Source organism: Trichosurus vulpecula, chromosome 2, assembly GCF_011100635.1.
Source record: "Trichosurus vulpecula isolate mTriVul1 chromosome 2, mTriVul1.pri, whole genome shotgun sequence".
In the NCBI taxonomy this organism is placed as follows: domain Eukaryota; kingdom Metazoa; phylum Chordata; class Mammalia; order Diprotodontia; family Phalangeridae; genus Trichosurus; species Trichosurus vulpecula.
Window position 1 is genome coordinate 210,313,745 of NC_050574.1, and position 24,126 is coordinate 210,337,870.

The window sequence follows — 24,126 nt, forward strand, 5'->3', positions numbered from 1 at the left end:
TGTGGCTGACTGGCTGCCTCTTCACTGAAGCCATGCACACATCTATTTTTAGCAAAGTGCTGTCATCACTGATGGTACCGTTTCATGATGAATTCAGTTTCCACACAAGCAGTGACAGAAAAATGTTGATTTAAAGCCCCATTAAAAGTGCCAAATGGACAAGAAATGATGAACTTTTTTTTTCTGCCCAAGTGTTTCTTGAATGCCTGTGCTGTAGTTGTGGTGATTGCATATGTGTGTAGTATGCGTGTTTGTGCAGTGTACGCGTGTTGTTTCGTTCATTATATTGGCATCCCCGCCATTCAGAATTGTGCCTGGCACCTAGTGGGCATTTAATAAATGCTTGTTGACTGATGGGTTAATTACGCATGAGCATGTGCACATGTATGGTGTGTATCTTATTCTTACCTTTTTGGTGAGAAAAGGGGAAAGGTAGCAACATTGACTTCATGGAAGGAAGTGAGAAGGAGCTAGTAAGTTGGAAAAATGGTGATGAGAACTGGAACTGTTCTCTATTCCTGCAGCTCCATTCTAAGGCTTGTGGTTTGGATAGGCCACTGCTTGGTGTGACTGAGGCCCCATGTCGGCAAGGGGGAGGGAAAAGAAAAGAGCCCCAAACTTGTCAATGGAACGGCCAGAGTGGTGTCCTTATTCTGTTTACTAACTGTGGGATCTTGGAAGATTTCCTCTATCTTTCTAAGCTTAAGTTTCTTTATCTTTGAAATGGTGGTGTTGATAATATTTACCTCTTTTATGATGATAGGTATTAGGGTGGGGTCCTCAAGTGCAGCTTGTTGACTGAATCCAGCCACACTTGAGGACCTAGAGGGCCCCATGTGGCCTCAAGGCTGCAGGTTCCCCACCCCTGTATTAAGGTTACATGAAATAAATAATGGCTCTGAAATTGCTGTGTGCCAAGAGAAGTTTGTGTGACTTTTGCATTTGTTTGCAGGTTTTTTTTTCTGGCTCCCCCACTTCCAGCTTTCTTTCACCTCTCTTCTTGAAGTACTTTGGGGATTCCTTCAGCTTCTCTGCTGCCTTTACACTTTTGTTCTTTCAGGAGAGTGCACCCCTTCATACATACCCAGGTGTCATCTCTTCCATGACACCTCCCCTGATTTCTTCCCCTCTCTCACCCTTGTCAGAAATGTTCTCTCTTCCTGTTCACGAGCAGATATGCTCATCAAGGAATAGGCAGCCAACAATTGTGAACTGCTTTGCAGTTTATACTGTGTCCTAATCAGTCTAACTTGTCTTACAGTTATTTATGTCCCTGGATTTACTGCCCAGCTAATCTAAGCTTCTTGAGGGCAGGCACTAGACCTTATTCATCCTGGTGTCTTAAGTTCATCACGTAATTTCTGATATACAGTGGACATTCAGTAAATGTTTCGTGAATTAATGACCCATTATGCCACCTGAAATTTCTCTGGGGTATGGAAGCATAAGGGGAGGCAGTTCTCTATGTCATATATTGTACACTGATTGTACGTGGGAGATCCAGCCCCTTTTCTGACCCCTTCCTGACGAACCACAATTGGCTCTCCTGGGATGTAGGGGTAGAGGGAGCATTTCCAGTTTCTTTGGAGTCTAAGAAGCTGCGAATTACCCGGCCCATTATTGACCTTAGAAAATGATCTTGTTTGAGGCGCACTACATGCTCGCCTTTTTTCTTCTCTTTTGTTTTTGTTTTTGGGTTGTTTTTTTTGTTTGTTTGTTTTTTTTTTGGTTCTGTCTCTTCTTTCTCATGATCCATTCCATTGGTCACAATTCTTCTCCACAACTTGACTAGTGTATAAATTAATTCAATGCGAAGTTATACATGGTTGTTACATGAGATTCCATGCCATCTTGGGGAGGGAGGGGGGAGGGAGGGGAGAAAATCTGGAACTCAAAATTATGTAGAACCGTGTGTAGTAAACTAAAAATAAAAAAAAATAAATTTATCTATTCAGTGCCAAAAAAAAAAAAGAAAATGATCTTGTAGTAGTGGTAGTGTGGTTTTCTGAAGTATTTATAGCTTGGACCTTAGCTTCCTATGGAGGAATGGGGCGGGAAGCTCCAGCTCTGAAATGGAATTGTAGGGACATGGCACCTGACTCTTCCTGTGTACCAAGGAATCATTCTCCTGATGCGTGTTGGACAAGGACTGAGGTAGTGCGTGCCTGGACCCCCTTATTCTGATTCTGGCTTTGAGTAGCTATAAAAATACAGCCCATTTTGAGTACCATAGCACCTAAAGTATTCTGCCCTCAGCCAACAAGACACCTTCCATTTTGGTGCGTTATTCACTTGGGATCTCATTAGCTCTGCTCACTGGCCTTCTCCCCAGAGGTCTCACAAGCGTATTACAGATGATCTTCCCTGATAAGTTGCGTCTGGTTACACCCCTGTTAGCCTTGGAGGTGATTTTCTACTATTGAAGTAGAGAGCAGTAAAGACAACTTGTAATCATTTTAAAAGAAGTAATAAAGGACTGACTATGTGACTGATGCACTGGGCATTCCAACAATTGCTGCTGTTGTAAGTTAGCTATGTGAAAGACACTGAGCATTGGTAGAATGCTACTGCTGGCTCATGTTTCTGGAGAGATTTATTCCATGGACTTGTGTTTTTCTCTTCTATGAGATCTTCTAAAACTCCTTGAATGTGATGCTCCCCTGCTGGGCAGAACTCTTAAGAGCAGCTGTTTTCTCCTTAGAGGCAGCGTGAGTAATGGAGAGACCTGGACTTGGAGTCAAGAAGACTTAGATTCAAATCCCACCTTAGATGCTTACTAGATGTTTGACTCTGAGCAAGTCACTGTATTTCTCAGTTTCTTCCCATGTAAAATGAGAGGGATTGGACTCTATTTCTAAGTGATTCTTTGATCTGCGATGCTCTGATTTTAAAGGCAGTGTGGGAAAGAACTTGAATTAGGAAGTTTCTGTGTCACAGAGAGAAGTATAGAAAGACTCTCACAGAATATTAGAAATACTTAGGACCTGGCAGTATCCTTATCTCTCTCTTTGCCCAACATAAGGATTGGAGAAATTGAGAACTGGAATTCTTGATCTATGACCTCCTTTATTTTTTTTCCCATGCTGTCTGCTGCAAAAAATAGACCAAACAGCTTTAAGTCATCTGTCAGGACAGAAGCCCATTTAAATGCAGTTCTCTGGGAAAATGTGCCTATTTGCCACTAAGCAAAAGCTGTCAGTCACATGTGAGAGAATTAACATTGTGCCACAGAGGGGCAGGCCTGTTGGCCTCCTTCTGATTTTCCTAGTCAGGCTTATGATAGACATCATGTTATAGTGGGTAGAGCCTTGGATCTGGAGTCGGATGATCTGGATTCAAATCTCATTTGGCAACCGACTAGCTTTGTAACCCCTGTAGGCAAGCCACTACCTTCCTGGGACTCAGTTGTCTCATCAATGGAATGAAAACCTTGGCCAAGATATTCACTTAAAGGACTTTCTATAGTAATTCTGAGTACAAATGATCAAGAGGGTCATCTTTCCTCCATTCCTTCCAGGTTCAGAACTATAAGTCAATTACCCAGCATTTCTTAAGGTCCCACTAATTGCCAAGGATTGTGGTAGATGCTGCAGATATAAATATAAGGAATGACACCATCTCTATAGGCAAGGAATTTCTGCTTTAATGGAAAAGACAAGTATTTCCTATAGAAGTACATACAGGATGCAGAAATTGAAAGTTGGGAAGTAGGTGGGGCAGTAACAGTTGCAGGGAGAGCAGCAGGCTTCATAAGGGGATGGCACAGAAATGGGGGATGGGGTGCTGTTTGTCTGGCACAGTGTTATCAAACTCCAGTAAAAACTGGGGCCACTAAACTAACTAAGGATACCTTCAGGCTGCATATTGACTTAAAACTGGCATATTGACATTTGCTGTATTCTCTTGCAATTTCATTTATTTTGTATATATTTTTCCAATTACATTAAATTTTTTTTTAATTTTTAAGCTTTTATTTAGTATTTTATTTTTCCCCGGTTACATGTAAGAACAATTTTTATCATTCATTTTTAAAACTTTGAATTCTAAATTCTCTTGCTTCTCCCTCCTCCCTCGCCTCCCCCCCCCCATTGAGAAGGCAAGCAATTTCATATAGGTTATGCCCAGTAACATTTTAATCGGCACACAGTATGGAGGGAAGGGGGTTGTGGGTTTAGGGGGATGACACAGCCAGATTTGCACTAAAGAAAACCACTTTTGTGGCTGTATGGAAGGTGTATTGGAATAAAGAGAGATTTGAGGAAGGTGATGAAGGCCTGGACTAATGTGAGGAACTAGAATTCATTTGGGTCTTTCAGTTTCTAGGACTTCAGTTTATGTAAGAGTTCTCCTGGTGATGTCAGAGCCAATTGCATCAGGTTTTTAAATTTTTTAAATTATGTGAACGCAGTATTCAGTCATCTGGAGTGTGTTTAACGATTTTTAAGGTCTCCTTAGTTTGATCCTAATCAAGCTGAGAATAGTGGCTTGCTATTGTTGTCAGCATCATTCACAGCTGTTCTTGGGCCAGAAAGGACTCCTAGTAGATAACAGTCAGCCCGAAAGGTGACACCAGTGAAGCTGTTCTTAGTGTCTTCCTTGAAGCTATTTTTAGACCCACCTGTTTAAAGTGCCAAGGACTAACAGGGCTTGTCTGTTTCATAGTTAATTGTTCCTTTGCTGTCGGTGTTTAATCAGATATAACAGCCAACACTGAGTGCCTACTGTACGCACGGTTGAGAGTGCGGAGCTGCTGCATACAACCTAATGGATGGTGGAGGTTTTGAGAAATGTACAAATGTAACTATGATTTTCAGACAGAGTGCTATGAGAGAAAAATAAAGATTGGGTTTGCAATGGAGAACCAGGGTTGTTCAAAATCTCAACTCTGTCACTTCTTTTCTGATCTCTGGATAGTCATTTAACCTCTGTGGGACTTGGTATCCTGATCTGTAAAAGGACGGGGTTAGACCTTAAAGCCCCTTCCAGCTCTATTTATATGTCCCTACAGCCTTAGCTGGTAAGAGAGAACATTGTCACATGTGGGGATGGTAGGTTTGAGGCTGAGGTCTGGATTTGGGAAAGCTGCCAGGGTAGGGTGGGGAGAGGACAGCACTTGAGTTGCACCTTCAAGGAAAGTAGTGACTGAAGCAGGCAGAGATGGGGGGGTGAGGGTATTCCAGGAATAGAAGATAGTCTGGGAAAGGCATGGAGGACAAGTGTGGGAGATAGGAGTAATTCAGTTTGGCTGGAACAGAGTACACAAAGAGGGATTAACAGGAGACCAGAACGTTAGTTTTGAAGCCAGATTGCAGATGGCCTGGAATGTTAGAATCAAGAGTTTGGATTTTACTCAGTAGGCAGTGGGGAGCCACTGAAGGGTCTCCGTTAGAAGAATGACCCAGTTAGAGCAATGCTTTGGGAAGCTCACGTGGACGGTGTCTGTAGATGGCTAGAAGACAGTGAAGATGGAAGGCAAGAAAACCCATTAGGATGGTGTTACCACAATGTATATAATAAGAGATGAGGATCTAAACTAAGTAAGGTTATTGCACTGGGACTGAATGGTAAGAAACAAATTAATTGAAATTTTTTTTAAAGAAAAAAAACCTCCAAATCAGGGAGGTGGTTGGATTTTGTTTGCTTTTTTAATTCACACACTGGTAGCAATTTGCCCAGTGAAGAGTGACAGCTTCTCTCATTGTGACCTGTAGAATCCCCGTTCTGTTTTTCAAGCTTTTGCATTGCCTCTCTCTCATGCCCAGGGCAGTCTTCCACTTCACCCACTGCCCCTTGGAATGCCCAGTCCCCTTCAAAGCTCAGTTCAAGTCCTGCTGCCTTTGGGAAAAAAAATCATTATTTGTGGTTTGTTTTTTTTTTTTTTACATCACCAAAATTTTCCCAAGTATCCTTCACCTTTCTTCTCCTCTCTCCATATAACAAATAATACTCTCGAAGGCAAAAGAAGAAGAAATGAGAGAAAAAAATCAGCAAAATTAATCAGTACATTGCATAAGTAGGAAGACAATGTACCATGGACCTCACTGGTCAACCTTCCACCTCTGCACAAGGGAGGGGTTAGAGGTGTCTTCTCATAGCTCTTCTCTGCAGTCAGGCTTGTTCTTGGTAATTTTGCAACATTCGCTTTGGTTTTTTGGGGTGATTCTTTCCATTTACGTTGTTGTAGTCATTGCGCATGTTGTCTTCTTGACTCTGCTTTCATTCACTCTGCATTAGTTCATGCAGATCTTTTGATGGTTCTTTGTATCGATCATATTCATAATTTCTTTTAGTGCGGTAATATTCCCTTACATACCACAGCTTGCTTAGCCATTCTTTAATTCAGAGGTGGAGAACCTGCAGCCTTGAGGCCACATGTGGCCTTCTACATCCTTGGGTATGGCCTTTTGACAGCATCCAAGTTTTACAGTCCTTTTATTAACAGGATTTGTTCTGTGAAGTTTGGATTCAAAGGGCCACATTTGAGGACCCTGGAGGGCCACATGTAGCCTCGAGGCCACAGGTTCCCCACCCCTGTGTAATCAATAGTCATCTGCTTTGGTTTTGATCCTTTGTTACCACAAGAAGTGCTGCTGTAAGTGTTCTGTGTCCTGTGTCGATATGGTTTTGTATCATACTTCTCTGGAAAGGGATCTAAGATATAGAAATAATTAGTTTTGTGTACACACACACTGTACACATACAAACCTTTTACCATATGTGTGTATAGTTGTGTGTGTGTGTGTGTGTGTAAAATAGGGTAAGGACTCTCTCAGTTTCGTCTACAGTGACTGGCACATAGTTAGTGCTTAATTAATGTTTGTTGAATTGAATTAAATTTAGAGGTATCTGCATGGTGCTTATTTTGAGGAGTCATTATTGGAGTAGGGTCTTGCCCCACCTCACCCCTCCCCCTCGCCCCCCAGAATGTTGTATTTTCTACATAGAAAAAAGCCACTGACCACCATGTGTTGCAGAGTCAGAGTAGGGGGGGGAATCTCCTCTGAGCCATCCCATTCCTCTAGCCGTTTGCTTTTTACTCTTGTCTGAGGTGGCCTTTGGATCCTAGCTCTAGTTGGAAGGCCATCTCTGTTCCATATAGATATCAGTTTCTTTTGCTTTTTGATCAGAAGTCATGATTTAAAAAACAAAACACCATCACTAGAGTGGACTTCCTATACTGTTGTCTTGATAACAATGACCTCTTGGTTCTTCCCCCAGCTTTAACGGCAGCTGCAGGAAGAGGGAAGCTGGAAGTGTGTGAATTGCTGCTTGAACATGGAGCAACTGTGTCCAGAACCAACAAAAGAGGGATCCCACCCTTGTTCTGTGCGGTGCGGCAGGGCCACTGGCAGGTACTGTATATGATGGTACTCTGCTCCAGTAAAGACAAGACAGAGAGTGGGAACTGCATTTGGGAGAGGGTGCATGAGTGACAGCTTGCCCTTGACCCTGCTTTTGAGGGCAAACCTCTCACTAGGCCGATGTCTGTGTTTTCTTCTTGAGCCTTTCCTTCTGTGAACTTTCTGATATTTTCTCCACCAAGGAGCAACTCCCATATCTATAAACTCAAACATCTGAAACAAGATGCCTCCACTGTCTGCAGTATGAGCTGGGGAAGATAGACTTTGATGGCTGGGTGGTAGACAAAGCTTTTTACTTATTTTCTGAATGAAGGCTTCCCACATGTTGGAAGTTGGGAGGGTATTCTTGGGAGAGGACTATAAGGACTGTAAGGACAGGAAAGGTAGGAACGGTTATGGCAATAACTTACCATCATTTACCTTTTTTTGTTGCTGTTGTTTTTGGCAACTGAGCACAGTTGGAAGTGGGCTGTTGTTAGAAAATTTAAAAAAAATGTCCTACCAGCCCCATAGCACAATACAGGTGAAATTCTTTGGCAGTGGATTTTAGGGTGGGGTCCCCTTTAATTCATGGCAGCAGGATGTCCCCAAACCGGAAACAGCATGGAATGCAAGCAGCTGGTCTGTATTCTTTCATTACACAAGGAATTTCCTGGATAAAATTTCCCATCATGGAATTGCTTTTGCAGTGATTTGCAAAAAATAGTTCCACAGCCAGAAGCTGTGAATGACTCTCCATGAGGACTGGACACAAGGACTCTTCCCCAAATTTCTTTTGAGTTTCTAAAGGTTTGGTCTTTAGTGCATTGATGTAACATAAAATGCCATTCATTCCCTGCTTAAGGACTGGCTGCTTCTCCTCTCTGGTGTTTGGCCGAGTAAACTGAGTGGATTAGTATTACAGCCAGAGTGAGTGGCATAAAAGTAATCTGGCTTGTTTGCTCTCTAGCTCCTTCTTTAAACCCAGCAACAGGCACCTCTGTGATGAGAAGCACAATTCGAAGTACACTGAATGAACAGTGGCTTTCAAGAACCTTGACTCCCAAGATTAATTTCTGGCACCTTTCCAAGGAAGTAGGCTAAGCATCACGACATTGTAGCAGAAAAGCCTGCTTATGCAATATCTTTGAATGGCAGAGGGCTTTGTTAAGAGGATGGGTTATCTCCAGGGACAATATTGAACATTCGGGGGCTTTAAAAGAAGTTGTAGTGTCCAAATGTGGCTCATTCTAATTGATTCAATGGAAATTTAGTGTGTTTGATTGTTAAAATGTTGTTTTCTTAACTTTTATCCAAATTTACCTTTCTGTTCCTACTGTGGATCCTGGTAGCTCTTTATTCTCCATTCTCAAGTACCCTTTTCTTCCATGTCGATAACTGTTGGTATGATGTCATTAGTACATTGAGGTCAGAGTTTTTCTTGAACATATTTACTCTGTTCCCCTTTACATGTACATTATGTAAATTAATACTGTATGTTAAAAAAGACCATTTCGTTTAACATGATTAACATTTAAAAGTGGGGTGACCACCTGAAAAACTTGTGTTCAAAGGGTTAACATAGGCTAATTGTGAAAGTCTTACCTGTCACCAAACTAGCAGTCTTTAAAAATAGCATTTTGTTGTGTTTCCTTCCTAAAGGGAACACCTCCTATGGGGTTGGGGCAGGGGGAGGGTAAAGAGTGCATGTGGTTTAAAGTATCATGGAAATAGATTTATTCCAAGTGTTCCTTTTTAGATTGTCAGATTGCTGTTAGAACATGGCTGTGATGTGAACTCAAGTGACAAGCAGGGTCGGACCCCGCTCATGGTGGCTTCTTGTGAGGGGCATTTGAGCACTGTGGAATTTTTGCTCTCCCAAGGTAACATATATCCACATGTTTGTAGATGGACAGAGAGATAATTTATTAGGATCTTTCATTATGGCCTAATTAAAATTAACTGCATTCATGAACAGGCCTTCTTGGCAGGATGGCATGAATGTGTTTGCTTTTTAACGTTTCCTTTTGAAATTGAGACCAACTCTCCTGTGGATGGACTTTTTTTTCAGGTGCAGCTATTTCTTCTCTAGATAAAGAGGGACTCTCGGCATTAAGCTGGGCATGTCTGAAAGGCCATAGGGGAGTGGTTCAGTACCTGGTTGAGAAGGGAGCTACAATAGATCAAACAGACAAGAATGGGCGCACACCCCTAGATCTGGCAGCATTTTATGGTGATGCGGATATTGTAAGTAAAAGTGTAATGTTGAAAAACCCCACCCCCACTTTCTAGTTAAGAGATAAGAATTCTTTCGTGCTTCATAAGGGCTAAAGTTAAGAAAAACTGAAGTAAATATCAAGAAGTGAAAGATTGCCAGGGTGTGGTTGAGGGGGATGTCATCTGAAACATGTAGGTGGCATTTTTATTAGACTTTTGGGGGGAGGGGACCTATCTTTTCATCCACCGTCTCAAAACAAAATAATACCTAGACAAGAACACAAGTGTTAACAGATGGGAATTGAAACGTGACTAAAAGTTATGTCTATAATTCCTTAGATCTATATCCAGACCATAGTAAAATCACCATCTAGAGACTGACAATCAGATAATTGTGTATTGTTTACCATTGATGTAGCAGGCTTCAGAAATAGAAAAAAGTTTTGGGGACTGTTTAAAAGTTATCACATCTTCTTGTGTTTTTGGAATACTTGCAAAAGAAGTGCTTCAAGTATTTGGCTTATTTTGCTAGAGTCCAACTAGGAGTGATGAAAGGATGGAAGGTACAGAGAAAGATTTAGTCCCAATTGAAGGAAAAACTTCCTAACAATTGGTTGTCTATCTATAAGTGGAATAGACTAACTTGGGAGGTATTACTAGGCCTGCCATTGTATGAAGCCTTCAGACAGTCTGCTTGACCACCAAGTTCCACAAAACAATTAGCGATTAATTAGCGAGTCTGAACTCAGCAAATTTTGTCAAGTTTGCTCAAACCGATTCTCAAAAGTATTTTTTAACCCACTTTCTTCTCCCTGTCCTACCTATGCCATTCTTCCTCCCCTTCTCTTCCTTTCTCTTCTCTCTTTCTGTCTCCCTCTCTCTTTCCTTCCTCCCTACCCTTTCTCCCCCTGTCCTCTCTCTTTGGTATCTCTCCTGAAGCATCAAAGTTGAATGTAGGACATTTTCTCATAGAGAATTGTAGGCATTACAAAGAGTGCCTTTTGGATAGAGACCTTTTCCCCTTTTCTCTCATTCCTGTTTCTAGTCATGGCAGTGGCATCAGATCATCACTCCTTCCCCTTGTTGTACTTTCACACTTGTCATTTCAAATGTAACAACACACTTTGATTTCACTTTCCTCTGCCCTGAAGTTAATTATATTCAAGTACATACGGTGGGTGCTCCTGTATTACATATTCATCCTAGCTTCACACCCTCACCTTGTTGATCTAAATCTTTCTAAAATGTCTCTTGCTTTAACCTGTGATGGCAGTAATGCCAGCTCCTAAGTAACATGGCATAAGAATGTGCTTGTGGTTTCCCTGGCCTGGGAATGGGGTGTGTGCGCCCCCATGCATGTGTACACTTGCCTGCACCTGTCTACATGCATGCATTAAAACAAGTCAGCCTAGTATAACAGGATGCTTCCAGCCATAGAATCTGGTCACTTTGAGTTTATTTTCTACATCGCTTCCCTTCAGGAATGCTATTGGTCACAGCTTCTAAGATAAAAATCAGGGCTGTGTCTTTATGTCATTGTATCCAGATGTAAGACAGATTCTTGTTAAATTTGGGCATTGATTGTTCTATAGGAAATTGAGGCACAGAGAGGTTAAATACCTCGTCTGGGGCACAGGCAAGTGTCTGCTGTAGGATTTGAACCTAGGTCTTCCTGACTCCAAGTTTAGTGGCCCATCCTCTATGCACCCATGCCTCTCAACTGTGTAATGGTGACTAAAAGGCCTTGACTTTGCTCCCTGCTACAGGTGCTCTATCTTGTGGAAAAAGGAGCTGTCATTGAGCATGTGGACCACAGTGGCATGCGTCCTTTGGACAGGGCAATTGGCTGTCGAAACACATCTGTCGTGGTCACATTACTGAGAAAAGGAGCCAAATTAGGTTGGTAAAACTCCCTTTTTTTCTCTGGTGGGGGAGGCTCAAGGTTCAGAACAGGTTAGTAGAAAAGCAACAGATTTTTAAAAGTCAAATATTTGGAAATTCCTCTCATTTCAATCTCCATTTGTTCATAGTGACCTTGAGGGTACAGGTAGTTGGCGATGCATTAGCCACATGACAGCCAATTGTGGTTACTCTGAAAGGTTCTATGGAAGAATTAAGACTTTGGCAGAATGTCACATGGGGAGAAAAGAGGAGAATGATTATCTAAAAATACCTGGGCAGGAGTTACTGGCTTCATAGCTAGAAGGAACCTTCAATATCACCTACAGGGAGCATAACAGAGCCAGGATCAAAACCTAGGTCCTCTGACTATAAATCTAGTTCTCTTGCCACTGGATCAATACTGCCTTTGGGGAAAAATATGTTCCAAACCACCATTGTATGAACAGATCTGGAATAGATGCACAGAGTTGTTTTCCATGTTAGGAGTAGTCATTGGTATAGCACAAGTGTGCCAAATGAATTTGGAATGAGGGGATCTGGGTTTGAACCTTGATTAATGATACTTTACCTGTGGTTTGACCTTTCTGAACCTAAACAAAGAAACTTAGGTCCCTCCCTCTGCAAAATGAGGTTGAACTAAAGGGATGTCTCTGGTTCCTTCTAGCTCTGAAATTCTTTGACCCGTATGCTCAAAAAATTAATGTTGGTAACCACCTCAAGCAGGCTTTTGTTTCCCTATGGAAACACTCTGAAAACCATAAGGTGCTATGAAATGTAAGTTGTTACTATAGCTCCTTAACATGATGTTCCTACAACTTAAGAAAATTTGTTTTTAAAGTAGCAGTAATGGAATATTTTGAGATGACTCAGTGATAAGACAAAATGAACTTTGGGTTGTTTGTGTTGGTCCATTTTGTTTTTAAATATGGATAGCCATCCCAGGTAATCTGAAAACAAAAATATGCTTCGTTGTACAGATTGAGGACTTTTTGTTGTTGTTCAGTCAGTTTACAGTTGTCTGATTCTTCATGACCCCATTTGGGGTTTCCTTGGCACAGATGCTGGAGTGGTTTGCCATCTCCTTCTTGGGCTTATTTTACAGATGAGGAAACTGAAGCAAACAGGGTTAAGTGACTTGCCCAGGGTCACACAGCTAGTAAATGTCCAAGGTTGGATTTGAACTCAGGTCTTCCTGACTATAGGTCTGGCACTCTATGCACTGTACCATTTAGCTGCCTGATTGGGGACTACAAACTATTTATATCCATGACTAAGCTAAAAATTCATCTTGAAGGCTCAGCCAGCATCCAGAAGAATTTTTACTCTTGCAGGAATTGCAAACCATAGAAATGAGAGAAGTCCATGTAGTGCTAGATAGGAGCTGCAGCCTTTAAAATTCATCCTCTTTTCATAGAGCCCTTATATGCCTGTTGGTTTGGGCCCACATATGTATGTTAGAATACTTTTAATCCAAGGCATCATTCTAAAAAAGAAAATTATAGAATGTTAGAGAAGGAGGGAGGGGTGCTTAGAGATCATCCAGTCTAGCATTTAGAGCGACAGGAACCTTAGCAGTCAGCAGGTCTCTACTCTCCACATATGTGTTACAGGTTAGGAAGCTACATACAGCCTTCAGTGAAACATTGATGTTAGTAACATAAAGTGGTATGCTTAAGATGTGTCTTGTAAGCTTCTCGGAAGAGGCAAAGGTGGCTCCAGGGACACAAATTTACTACCAATGTTGATAGGGATTTTAGGAAGGAGGAAATCTTTCTTTGGGATCCTCCTACTCCAGGCAGAAGTAAATGCTTGCTATCAGTAACCATTTCTCATGCAGCAGATATCTTCAGATAGATTCATTTTATGGGTGTACTCCCCATATTCTTTCATACCCCTGTTGACTGAATGCTAGAAAACTATCTATTGGTTCTCTTTAATGGCTTGTGTGTTGTTTGCAGGTGCAGCTATGGAAGCCAGCATTAGTTTTAAAATACGATGGGGCAGTCGGAGGATTAGAATTTCTTTCCTTCTTTGTCCCAGAACTGTTGCATCCGGTTTACTATTGAATACATTTGTTTTGTAGGAAATGCAGCTTGGGCAATGGCCACTTCCAAACCAGATATTCTGATTATACTTTTACAAAAGTTAATGGAGGAAGGAAATGTATTGTACAAGGTAAGTGGTGGTGTCCTTTTTTTCTCTGAGGCCATTTCACTCTGAACTTTGGCTGCTAGTTTAGTTACTTTATGAAGGGGACAGCTTTTTGTTACCTCTCAAAGCACGCACAACTTGGTATTAGTAGAAATCCTGTGAGATGCTGACTTGGGACCTCATGCTCAATATGGTGGAGACTGATTAAGATTTTTTTTTCTTTCTGCTATTCAGCTTTAAATAAATTTTAAATAATTTTTCTCACTTTAGTGAGAAAGGATTTTCTCTTTTTATGAAAAAGTTTCAAACTTCATAAACACAAAATGTTAGTTATTTATTTTGAATTGAATGGCAACAAAACTAAACACATTCTGTCTAGATAATCAACACTTGCGTCTCAAAAATGACTATAAGATTGTGTGATAGTTTTCTTTTTAGATCTGACCACCTCATATTTAATAATGGCTAATGTGTTTTTATCTTTAGCAGATATAATTACCAAAGCTGTAAGAACATGTGGCCACACTTCATTTGTTAGCAGTTGCAGAATATGATAAAACTTTGATGTTAACAGTGTCAGATAAAAGGCTAGCTAAAGTGATTTGCTTAGTATTTGCACTCTGCTCTTCCTGTTTAGAAAAATGCAAAATATTTGGCCTTCATTGTTCCTTTGTCACCTTTCTTGTTCTCCACAATCTTTGTTGAGTCACGAATCTTTGAATTACTTGTCAGTAGTTCTTCTGAAACCCTTAGGATATAGTTCACTTACTTTGGATTTCTACTTTTCATCAGACTTCCCACCCCCAAATCATTCTCCACTTGCTTATTGTCTTCCCCATTACATTGTGAGCTCCTTGAGGGCAGGGACTATCCTTTGTTGTTCTCTGTATCCCCGGCACTTATCACAGTCCCTGGCACAAAGCAAGGACTTAAGACTGGCCAGGTCCAGAATGGAAATTCCCCAAATGTGTTTCATCTTTTAAAGGATAAGTTATCATCAAGGCAAGCCAAGATAATATTATCTGCTCAGGTTTTAGTCCCCTCTAGCATATATTTCACCAATCCATCTAAGCATAAATATTATGCTAGGCTTATCACTTGAGTAACTGCTAAAATTTTATTGTCTCTATGAGATATTTACTTGAGATTGTCAGATGATCTCTAGCATTGTTTGGTTTCTAGCTATTCAGGAGACTAACTGGAATTTTTAAAAAAATTCCCATAAACCATTCAATATACATGAATGGACTTGATTTAAAAAAAAATGAAGAATTCAAATTTGTCCACAGGAGGCCTCCACTGTATAATATTATGTTAGTCACAAGTATTTATTTCCACTTCTGGCTAGATGAAATTAAAACTAAAATTTATAAAATTACTTCCTCACCGTTTTTCTGTGGTTGTTACTCTTCAGATGTCTGTTTGTTTCTTTAAAAAAAAAAATCCTTAAACCTCACACAGCATAACCAGCAGGGTTTCTGACTTAAGGAATCAGTTTGAAATTGAGTTCAGAGTGTGTGTTGCTGTGGCTTTGAAGTGATTTTAATATGGATTTGGGTAGGCAATTATGTCACAAATATCAAGCCAATTTCAACAGGCTGCATACCTGCTGTGCGATGGAAATGACTGAGCAAATCGGTTTCTTTAGCACTGACAGTGTGGTGCTGTTCTGATTTTTTAGCCATTGCTTCTGTAGCAAACATAATCTAGGTTTCGTCTTATCTACAAGACTCTACTTGTTTTAGGAATAACATTTTTTTTAATCTGACTCCTTTTACAGAGTATAATGTCTTAGGATGAGATGTTTATGAAACTTTCTCAGAGAATAAAGGGAAATGTTAACATTTATATTAACTGAATATTTAAGTTTTTCTCATACATTTCTTACATATTTATAAAAACATGTCCTGTGTGAATGTGTGAGCCCTGGATAAGGAGTATATGAAAGGAAACTAGTGTGACCCTTTGGCTTCCATTTTAAAATTCTGGATAATTTCTGTTGATGACAAATTTATTATCAAGGTTTAATTAAAAAAACAAACAAACAACAAAACCCTCCTCCCCAATCCTTTAGCAACCAGGTATTTCCGTGGGGTCAAATAACCTCTGGGTCAAATAACCTTTGGGTAATGTGTTAAAAGCAAAACTATTTATATTCCTGTCAGGTACTTAAAATTCCTTTCATTGAATCCTTACACTGAAATCTTTCCTTCTGACTGATAGAAAGGGAAGATGAAGGAAGCAGCCCAGAGATACCAATGTGCCTTAAGGAAATTTCCTCGTGAAGGGTTTGGTGAAGACATGAAAGCATTCAATGAACTGCGGGTTTCCCTCTATCTGAACTTGTCCCGGTGCCGAAGGAAAACAAATGTAAGTTGTGTCTTGCCAACCATGCTATACTCTTAAGCTGTGGAAAAGTGTACTTGTGCTGTCTTTTTTAGAAAGTTTAATTTCTGTGACAAACTTGCTTTTCTTAGTTGACTATGTCATGATCAGTGTTGCCTTTAGAGATTCTTTTCCTTTTGCAGGTGAGGAACCCGAGCCCCAGGGAGATTGATGCACTTGAGATCATCCTGTTAACTGCAAAAGCTGGGACTAATTGTCCGTGCTGTTAAGAGATAGCTTTCCCCTGGGTGTTAATTTTCTCAGTGTCTTTATTTGCCTTCACATTATCTTAACCTTAAAGGTCTTTCCTTCTGGTTTGGACCTGCTAGGGCAGAGATATTATTAATAACTGATATTTCCATACTCTTTCTAACAGTTGTCTTTGAAATCAGCAAAGAGATTAATGTAGGCTTGTGTTTTAATACTTCTGTATAACTAATGTCATTTATATTTTGATATCAGGACTTTGGCATGGCAGAAGAATTTGCTTCCAAGGCTCTGGAGCTGAAACCCAAATCCTATGAAGCTTATTATGCCAGAGCGAGAGCAAAGAGGAATAGCAGGTACTTTATATGCAGGTGGCTAGAGGAGCTGCTTTATCTTTGGCACTGTCCCTAAATATTCACCTCCTGATAAATTAATGGAATTCTATTTCATAAGTATCTATTTCATAAGTATTTCATCACTTTTAAAACTCTCAATAAAGATGAATTTTGTCTCCTGGCATCTCTGTAGTGATGGTGTTCTTGTATTTGACCAGTTGAGATTTTGTGCTAGGTACATATCCTAGTTTGAAGTTCTTTCCCATTACCTGTGTTTCTAGAATGGATTGACTCCTGTCAGTTAAATAGACTTTTCTGTCATCTAGGAAATAACTGCATGTAAAAGCGAGTAGAGGACTTTTCTCACTGCTGATCCATCATAAGGGCCAGTAATAAAAGCACTGAGAACTTTTTAAATAAAGTGTTGATATAACATTACATAAATGGTGAAAGGAGTGAAGTCAGAAGCACTTAACTATTCATTGTTTTTGATGGTTAGGGTGTTCACTCCTTTTTTGCTGGGTTGTTACTCTGTTGTCTCTGCCCATTTGAAGTTCTAGTGGAGTGATATTTCTAAGACCCACTACAACTTTGAAATTATCTGCACCAAAGTTATATACTCCAAAAGTTTCCTTCCTCCCTCTCCCACCCAAGTAAAAAGTGTATTGGATAAAATGCATATCTCACAATTTTAATCTCTCTTTCTTTATTACAAAGGCAATTTGTGGCTGCTCTGGCCGATTTGCAGGAGGCTGTGAAACTGTGTCCTACCAACCAAGAAATCAAGAGGCTTCTGAGTCGGGTAGAAGAGGAATGCAAACAGCTGCAAAGAAGCCAGCAGCAGAAGCAACAGTGCCCCCCCTTGGCCCCAGCCAATGACTCAGACAACGAGGAGGAGGCCCCAGCTCCTGGACTAGATGAACACTTTCCCACGGAGGAGGCTGAAGAGGAGCAGACAGTGCAGTCTGGGGACTTGGTTTCACTGCCTGTGAGGCCTCAGCCCTCTTCCTCAGTACCTGCTTCATACAGCAGAACCCTTCAGGAAGGGCTGCAGCCAAAAGCAAGACCAGCATCACCCCAGAATAGGCCAGGAAGCAGCAAGCTCCCAAGGGAGCCAGTTGTTCAGCCAGGTTTGATAATGCAGCCTACTAAGCGGGCACAGATTGTGAAAACTAACCAGCACCTGAGTTCTCTTCAGTCTAACCTGAGAACTGGAGTAGGTACTAGTGGTACAAAAATTCAGGCTTCTCAGAATCCCCCCCCAAGTCCCATGCCAGGAAGGTCTCCTGCAGTTCTCACTAATAGAAGCCAGCATTTAGAGGGGACAGGCTCTTTCACTGCAGGAGCCAACTCTGGTCTATATGGTGACCGGTTGGGCATCAACCAGAATGCACATCTGCAGCGCAGTGAGGGTGGCTCTGCATATCCTTTACCAAGCAAGGTTAAAACTACAGAGAGGCTTCTAGCTCATGCTTCCTTAGCTATGGATATAGCCCCTCCAAGCCAAAGTGGGTCAGTGAATTGTAGTGATATGAGGCACATAGGTTCTCTGGTTAATTCAGCCTCTAATGGTTCTCCATCTGGCAGCATGAAAATGTCCAATTCAGCCAGCAGTTTAGCTTCAAGTAGCAGTTTTTCAGATGGTTTGAAGGCCCAAGGGGCAGATGCAAGAAATAAGGAGAAGGTGGCTAATAACCAGGTTCAGACTGGTACGGCTGAGCACAGACCACGCAATACTCCATTCATGGGCATTATGGATAAGACTGCAAGATTCCAACAGCAGGGAAACCCATCCAGCCGTACCTGGCACTGCCAGGTGACCGAGGGCTTACTGACAAACCCATCTGCAGCTGGCCTGCAGTCTTCACACTGTGAGCAGCCCTCTGTCAAACAGGCAGGAGGATACAATAACCAAACTAAAATGTGTTCTGCTTCCCCCCTGGGTGGAATTGTCCACAATGGGGCCCAGTTGAAAGAACTTGAGGAAAACAAGTGCCAAATATCAGCCCACTGTCAAGACAGCCGGAGAGCCAAGAATGTCTCTCATTTATATCCGGAGAGTATCTCTAAACAACAGCCCTCTATTAATAAGGAAACCCATCGGAGTCATATCACTTCAGCAAAACCAAAGCGATCATTCATAGAATCCAATGTGTAAACATTAACAGAAATGCCGTGTAAAATAGACAAAACCATGTACTGGTTCCTGGGGTGAATTACTAATTGTGGTGTTTTTATCCTAAATGTAAGGAGAGCTTTTTTAGTTAGGGTTCTTGATATTTTCTGTGGGGCTTATGTGATTTGGTATTGACCATCAGTGGTATCAGAAACAGAAGGATAAACCACTTTAATATGAAGCCAAAAGTCACCATGAACGAGAATGTTAACTGGAATGTCAAGCAGAGCTGGAAAAAACTGACGCAAAAATATGGTTAGCTGTGACTGACTGTAAAGTTAGAAAACAGGGAGCATCCAAGGAGATGCTATCTTGTATTCTTTGCTTCTGAGACTGTTTATAACAATCTCTTTTCTGGGTCTTTGGTATGATGAAAAGTGCAGTATTTATCTCAAGAACACTCACACTTTTCTCACTCCATGTGTGAGAAGCTCTTAGATTTGTAGGTAAAAAGCAGTAAATGTGACCCAGGACTGTAGATAGATGCTTTTTGAATAGGGAGTGATATAATATACCTTATTGATGGTTCAATAAATCCCCAGTTTAATATATGACATGATTTAGCAGTGACTTCTTAAGTCACTTCAAGCTGAGTATGAGGTGGGACTATAAAGTAATGTGATTGTTTGAAAAAAAAAAACCCATCCAAATAATTGTCTTCGTTGAGGAAATTGCCTTGAGATGCTGTGCATTTATTTCAACAATGTTGTCATTGTCCATAATCTTTTGGAACTGCTCTTTTAGAATTCCCTTCAGAGCCCATAGCCCTGAAGACTGACCTTCATCTTTTGAAGGGGAATCTAGCCCAAGGTGAATAAAATCAAGGCTAATGGTGATGTCTCGAGCAGAAGTATTAATTATAAAATAATGCAAATAGTTCTCTCAGTGTGAAAACTGAGTGTAAAGGTAGTTGTAGAAGGAGGGTTCCAGAAATGTGAGCAATGGCAGCATTGCTGGAGTGAAGTCCCAAGGTGACTGCTTTGAAAAATAAAAACTCATTTAGTTGTTTAAATTCTGCTCAGTTCATAAAATCACTCTACTCTACAGTCACACTCTCTTTGAATATATATGTATGTATATATAAAGGTAGTCAGGTTTTACTTAAACATGTAAATATAATTTTATTTTCAAATAGTTAATCCACAAAAATACAGCCATAGATTTTAAATGCATGTTTTGTTTTTTTAAGAGCTTCTACCATGCTGATTATTGCACTGAATAATATATTATTATGGCATGTTAATACTATACCAGTAACCGCACTTTATGTAGTTTATATAAACACCTTTAAGGTGCTAAAGTCCAAAATTATGTTTCATTCATTTGTGGTGATAAGGTACAGGAAAAAGGTGTTTTTATATGAAACATGATGGGTTATTTGAAGGTTTTGCTACAACAGTTTGAAAGCAGTGGATGTGCATTTGTTTTTATAAGATGGGATGTGAAATTTATTTTCCAGAGTTGGGGGGAAGAAAATTCTATATTTACAGAAGTGCTTTCAAAATGAATAGTTGTAATGAAGTTCCTGTGAGGGTCTATTTTGTACAAGTTAGAATATTCCATTGTCATTCTTAAGCATTTGTTCTGTGTGTACAGTGTGTACTTTGTAAAAATAGCTTTATCCATTTTTACAAGCTTTTCATGAGTCTGCATATGATTACTTTGGCTTATTTATTGTTTTCTTTGATATCTGTATGTCTTATTCTTTTGTTATGTAGTTTGTTTTTGCACAGCTACTGTACTTTTCCACATGGAATAAAGACCATTAATATAGTTTGCTCTAAGTTGAACAAAACCCTGGATATGGAGAGAGTGTACTGTTTGAGTGTAATACGTGCACTGATTTAACTTTGAGTGATGTATTACTGTCCCAAGGCCTTATCAAAGTTCTAGAAGCTGAACGCTGACATTAGGTCTCTGTTCCTCTGAAACACATTTTTCATAGATCAAATCTTTATTTTCACTTTCTAGCTGTGCCAAAAAATCTTAGTGTCTGTTTTGACTGGCAACAGGATGGGTAATACTCCAACTCTCAATCATTTTTGCCAAAACACACAGAATACTGAGTGTTACTGTCACAGGTTTGCCTTTAGCACATTTATATTACAATATGTTTCATTTTAAAATGTTTGTCTTCATACCAACATGAATTTTAATTTCAAAGTAAAGTATGAACAAGGGTAAATGGCAGGCTGCGCTACCCGAGATAAAGTTTTAATATATGCAGTCTTGAACTTGATCTTTATATTCATCTAGTCAGCTGTAATACTAAAGTATCTCCAGATCACCTCTTATTTACACTGACTCAGCGTGACTTTTTTTAATCCAGCAAATTCTGTAGTTTGGTTAAAGAAATTACTTTGAATTGAATTTTAAGGCTGTTTTTTGATAAAGATTCCTAACTGAAGGAAAATGGAGGAACATAAGGAGCTTTAAGTTCTGTAGATGGTGGAAAGTTGCATTAGACAAGAGAAGAAGCATTTATTAGGCACTTAACGTATGTTAAGTACTCTGCTAAGAGCTGGGGATACGAACTTACAGGGAAAAACTAGTTCCTGTCCTTATAGCTTATGTTCTAATAGTGGAAGATAATGCACAAAAAGGAGGTGAAGAGCTGGGGGTGGGAAAGGAGGAAGAAAGTATACACATAGGGAATGAAGGCTGGCCAGTCTGGGCCCCTTCACAAAATGGAGGCCTCAGGAAGAACTCAACAGTATGCTACTCAGGGAACTTCCAGCTCCTTCATATATACATTTTCCTGAAGCAAGGTAAGACTCAATTTTCTTTTTATGAGGCCACCTGTGTTGCTTCAAATTGAATAAACCTGTGGTTTTCATTCATTCTTTGATTAAAAGCACTCATGGTTCTGCCTGCTCAGATGAAGTAAAAGGTTCTATAATTATCATTTTTAGTTTCAGTGTCATTTAGAATAACATTTATTTATTCCTATTATAGATTTTAAATTGTCACATTTTCTTGCTTAAAGCAAATCTAGTCTCTTAAAAAAAACAAACACTACAGGTCCCATGGAAATGCTTTTGCATTAATGGTTGATTCTTGAGGTAGTGAACAATACCTTATAATTTCTTTTGAAAGAAGTGTGATCTATATCTAGTGGTATTAAACAGGAACTGAGAAGAATTATATTAGTAAGATGCTGGAATGCAAAAGTAGCAGTATGTAATTATATGTGAATTTAACCTGTTGTAAATGAGATTTTATTTCTGAATAGGATTTTTTTCCTACTAAATTCACAAAATAGGAGCTATGATATTTTTATAATCATATTTTACAGGTGATCTGCTTTTTATAATTTAAGCAAGAAGACTTCTGTGAGAAGATGTTGCTTTCCCTAAGTTTCTATTTCTGTAGATGGAAATCTTTTGATTGTTTAAATGTTTTTTGTTAGCTCATAATTTAGATGTAGAGCAAAGGCTTTCAGACCTAAGAACGATGGTAGGTTTTAATTTGTTCCTTCTTTCTGAAATGAGGCTTATTTTACATAGAGGATGAATAGATTTAGAGGAATGTAGTCTTCCTTTTTCTTCTGGTACACTGACAGAACTTTCCTCATCATAGTTCTGTAAGTTGGATAATTATTTACAAGCTGCTATTCTCATTTCAGAGATGAGGAGAACTGGCCTAGAGAGACTGTGATTTCCCTACAATCTTTCAGCTGGTAAATGCTGAATCCAGAACTAGAATCACATCTTTATAACTCCAAGGTCCTGTGCCCTTTATATTACACCATTTATTTATTTATACAGCACATTGCCACCAAAGTCAGTGGAGGCCACTAAAAGTTAGATCTCATTGGAAATGTGAAAGCCACTCAAATTAATCAAGAAATCATAAAGCTCCTTTAGAATTAGAAATATCTTACTCCCAAGTCTAGCTTCTTTGAACCTAGAATTCCCCACTGGGGCAAGTCTTCTCTAAGTGAAGAGACTAAGACTGTCATGTAGAAAAGTTATTTGCCCACAAGCTTGGAATCGATAGCAATTTGTGGGAAAAAGAAGACAAAATAGCCATTTAAAATATTTTAATGTCCTTGTAAACTCTATCAGGAAGGATGCTTTGTACTTCCCACAAGTTGTGCTTCAGTAGTTTTTTCACTCTGACTTGATTTTTGTAGAAATTTGGTAATTAGCTCTTTCCCAAATGTTCCCTATATTTTCAGTGTCAAATCAGATTTAAATATAATTACTTGCTAGACTTAACGGAACTGATAGCACCTCCCTAAATTCTTACTCAGGTAGGGTGTGGGCCTACCTCTGAAGTCTCTTTCAAACCTGAGATTCTGTGAAACTGTGTACACACACACACACACATTCACAAAGGACTGACGTTAAATTTAGAGTATTTAATTGAGAGTGTATTTTTCATTGGAAAGGACAGTTCAAATGAATATATGTTAGATTCTGCTCAAAATGGGCCACCAGAACAAGAATTAAAGATTTCTTTAGTGTGATATTTGTTGTAACAATATTTGATCCAAATACCTACCAAGGAGCCCACTTGGCCATAGTTACTGTTGCTGAGATATTTAACATTAAAAGACACTGTTATCTAATGTCAAAAGAACCCTTTCTCTGTTGTACATGTTCATTGGATTGCTTTGTACTTATATAAAATGCCAACGTAAATAAGGTTAAATACAGAATTTAATTCACAATGTTTTAAAGGCAAAATATAGAAACTTTAGTTAAACAAAACTTAGCTTCCCTTCTCCCTGTTTGGATATAGCTTTTTGAGTTCATGTTTTCCTTTAAAGCTGCTAGAAATTTACCTCATTGGCATTAAATAAGTACCTAAGTAAGGAAATATAAACAGTTTCATTTCTGATGAGTCTCTAGCCAGCGATCAATGGCCATTTTCAGAGTCCTATTTGGTGTCAGTACCAGTGAAGGAAGAACCAGATTAGTCATAGGACTTGTACGCTTCTTTTTGCTGATCCAGTTTTCTATTGCTTCCTTTTCATAGGAATATCCATCTATAAGAAATAATGAGAAAAATCTGTGGGTTGACCAAAACAAAGAAAACCAAATTTGACTCCACAGTGATTTGAAGTGTAAAATCTATGTCTGATACCAGTTGTCTTAAAGTGATTTAATAGGTACTTGAAAGGTTCCTGTACTCTTTTCTTCCCAACCTGCCTGGAAAAAAACTGAGGCATCAACCAAGTATTATGAAAATTAGGACTATTATAACACTTGAGCTCAAACTTGTTCACCAGATAGTTTGCTGCAGTGTTAGAAAGCTAAGAGCCAGATTCCACTGGAACAATAATTTTTTGTGGGGGAGGGAGGGAAGGGTTAAGTGACTTGCCCAAGGTCACACAGCTAGTAAGTGTGTCATGTGCCTGAGGTCAAATTTGAACTCAGGTCCTCCTGACTCCAGGGCTGGCACTGTA

General features: G+C 39.7%; 2 protein-coding genes across 6 annotated transcripts in view; one reads left to right on the top strand and one right to left on the bottom strand.

The window, feature by feature from the left end:
* TANC1 (tetratricopeptide repeat, ankyrin repeat and coiled-coil containing 1) overlaps positions 1-20,508 on the top strand; it is a 271,214-nt gene extending 250,706 nt beyond the window's left edge. The window contains exons 19-26 of the mRNA XM_036743222.1: positions 7,219-7,352; positions 9,100-9,223; positions 9,412-9,587; positions 11,324-11,456; positions 13,543-13,634; positions 15,834-15,980; positions 16,458-16,558; positions 17,255-20,508. Coding sequence (XP_036599117.1) covers positions 7,219-7,352; positions 9,100-9,223; positions 9,412-9,587; positions 11,324-11,456; positions 13,543-13,634; positions 15,834-15,980; positions 16,458-16,558; positions 17,255-18,695 — 2,348 coding nt within the window. The 3' untranslated portion in view covers positions 18,696-20,508. The remainder of the gene's footprint in view (positions 1-7,218; positions 7,353-9,099; positions 9,224-9,411; positions 9,588-11,323; positions 11,457-13,542; positions 13,635-15,833; positions 15,981-16,457; positions 16,559-17,254) is intronic.
* The window catches only part of WDSUB1 (WD repeat, sterile alpha motif and U-box domain containing 1), a 78,934-nt gene continuing 74,616 nt past the window's right edge, over positions 19,809-24,126 (bottom strand). For all 5 annotated transcript variants that reach the window (XM_036743227.1, XM_036743228.1, XM_036743223.1 and 2 more), the window contains one exon: positions 19,809-23,706. In XM_036743227.1, the coding sequence (XP_036599122.1) occupies positions 23,549-23,706 (158 nt within the window). In that variant the 3' untranslated portion in view covers positions 19,809-23,548. The remainder of the gene's footprint in view (positions 23,707-24,126) is intronic.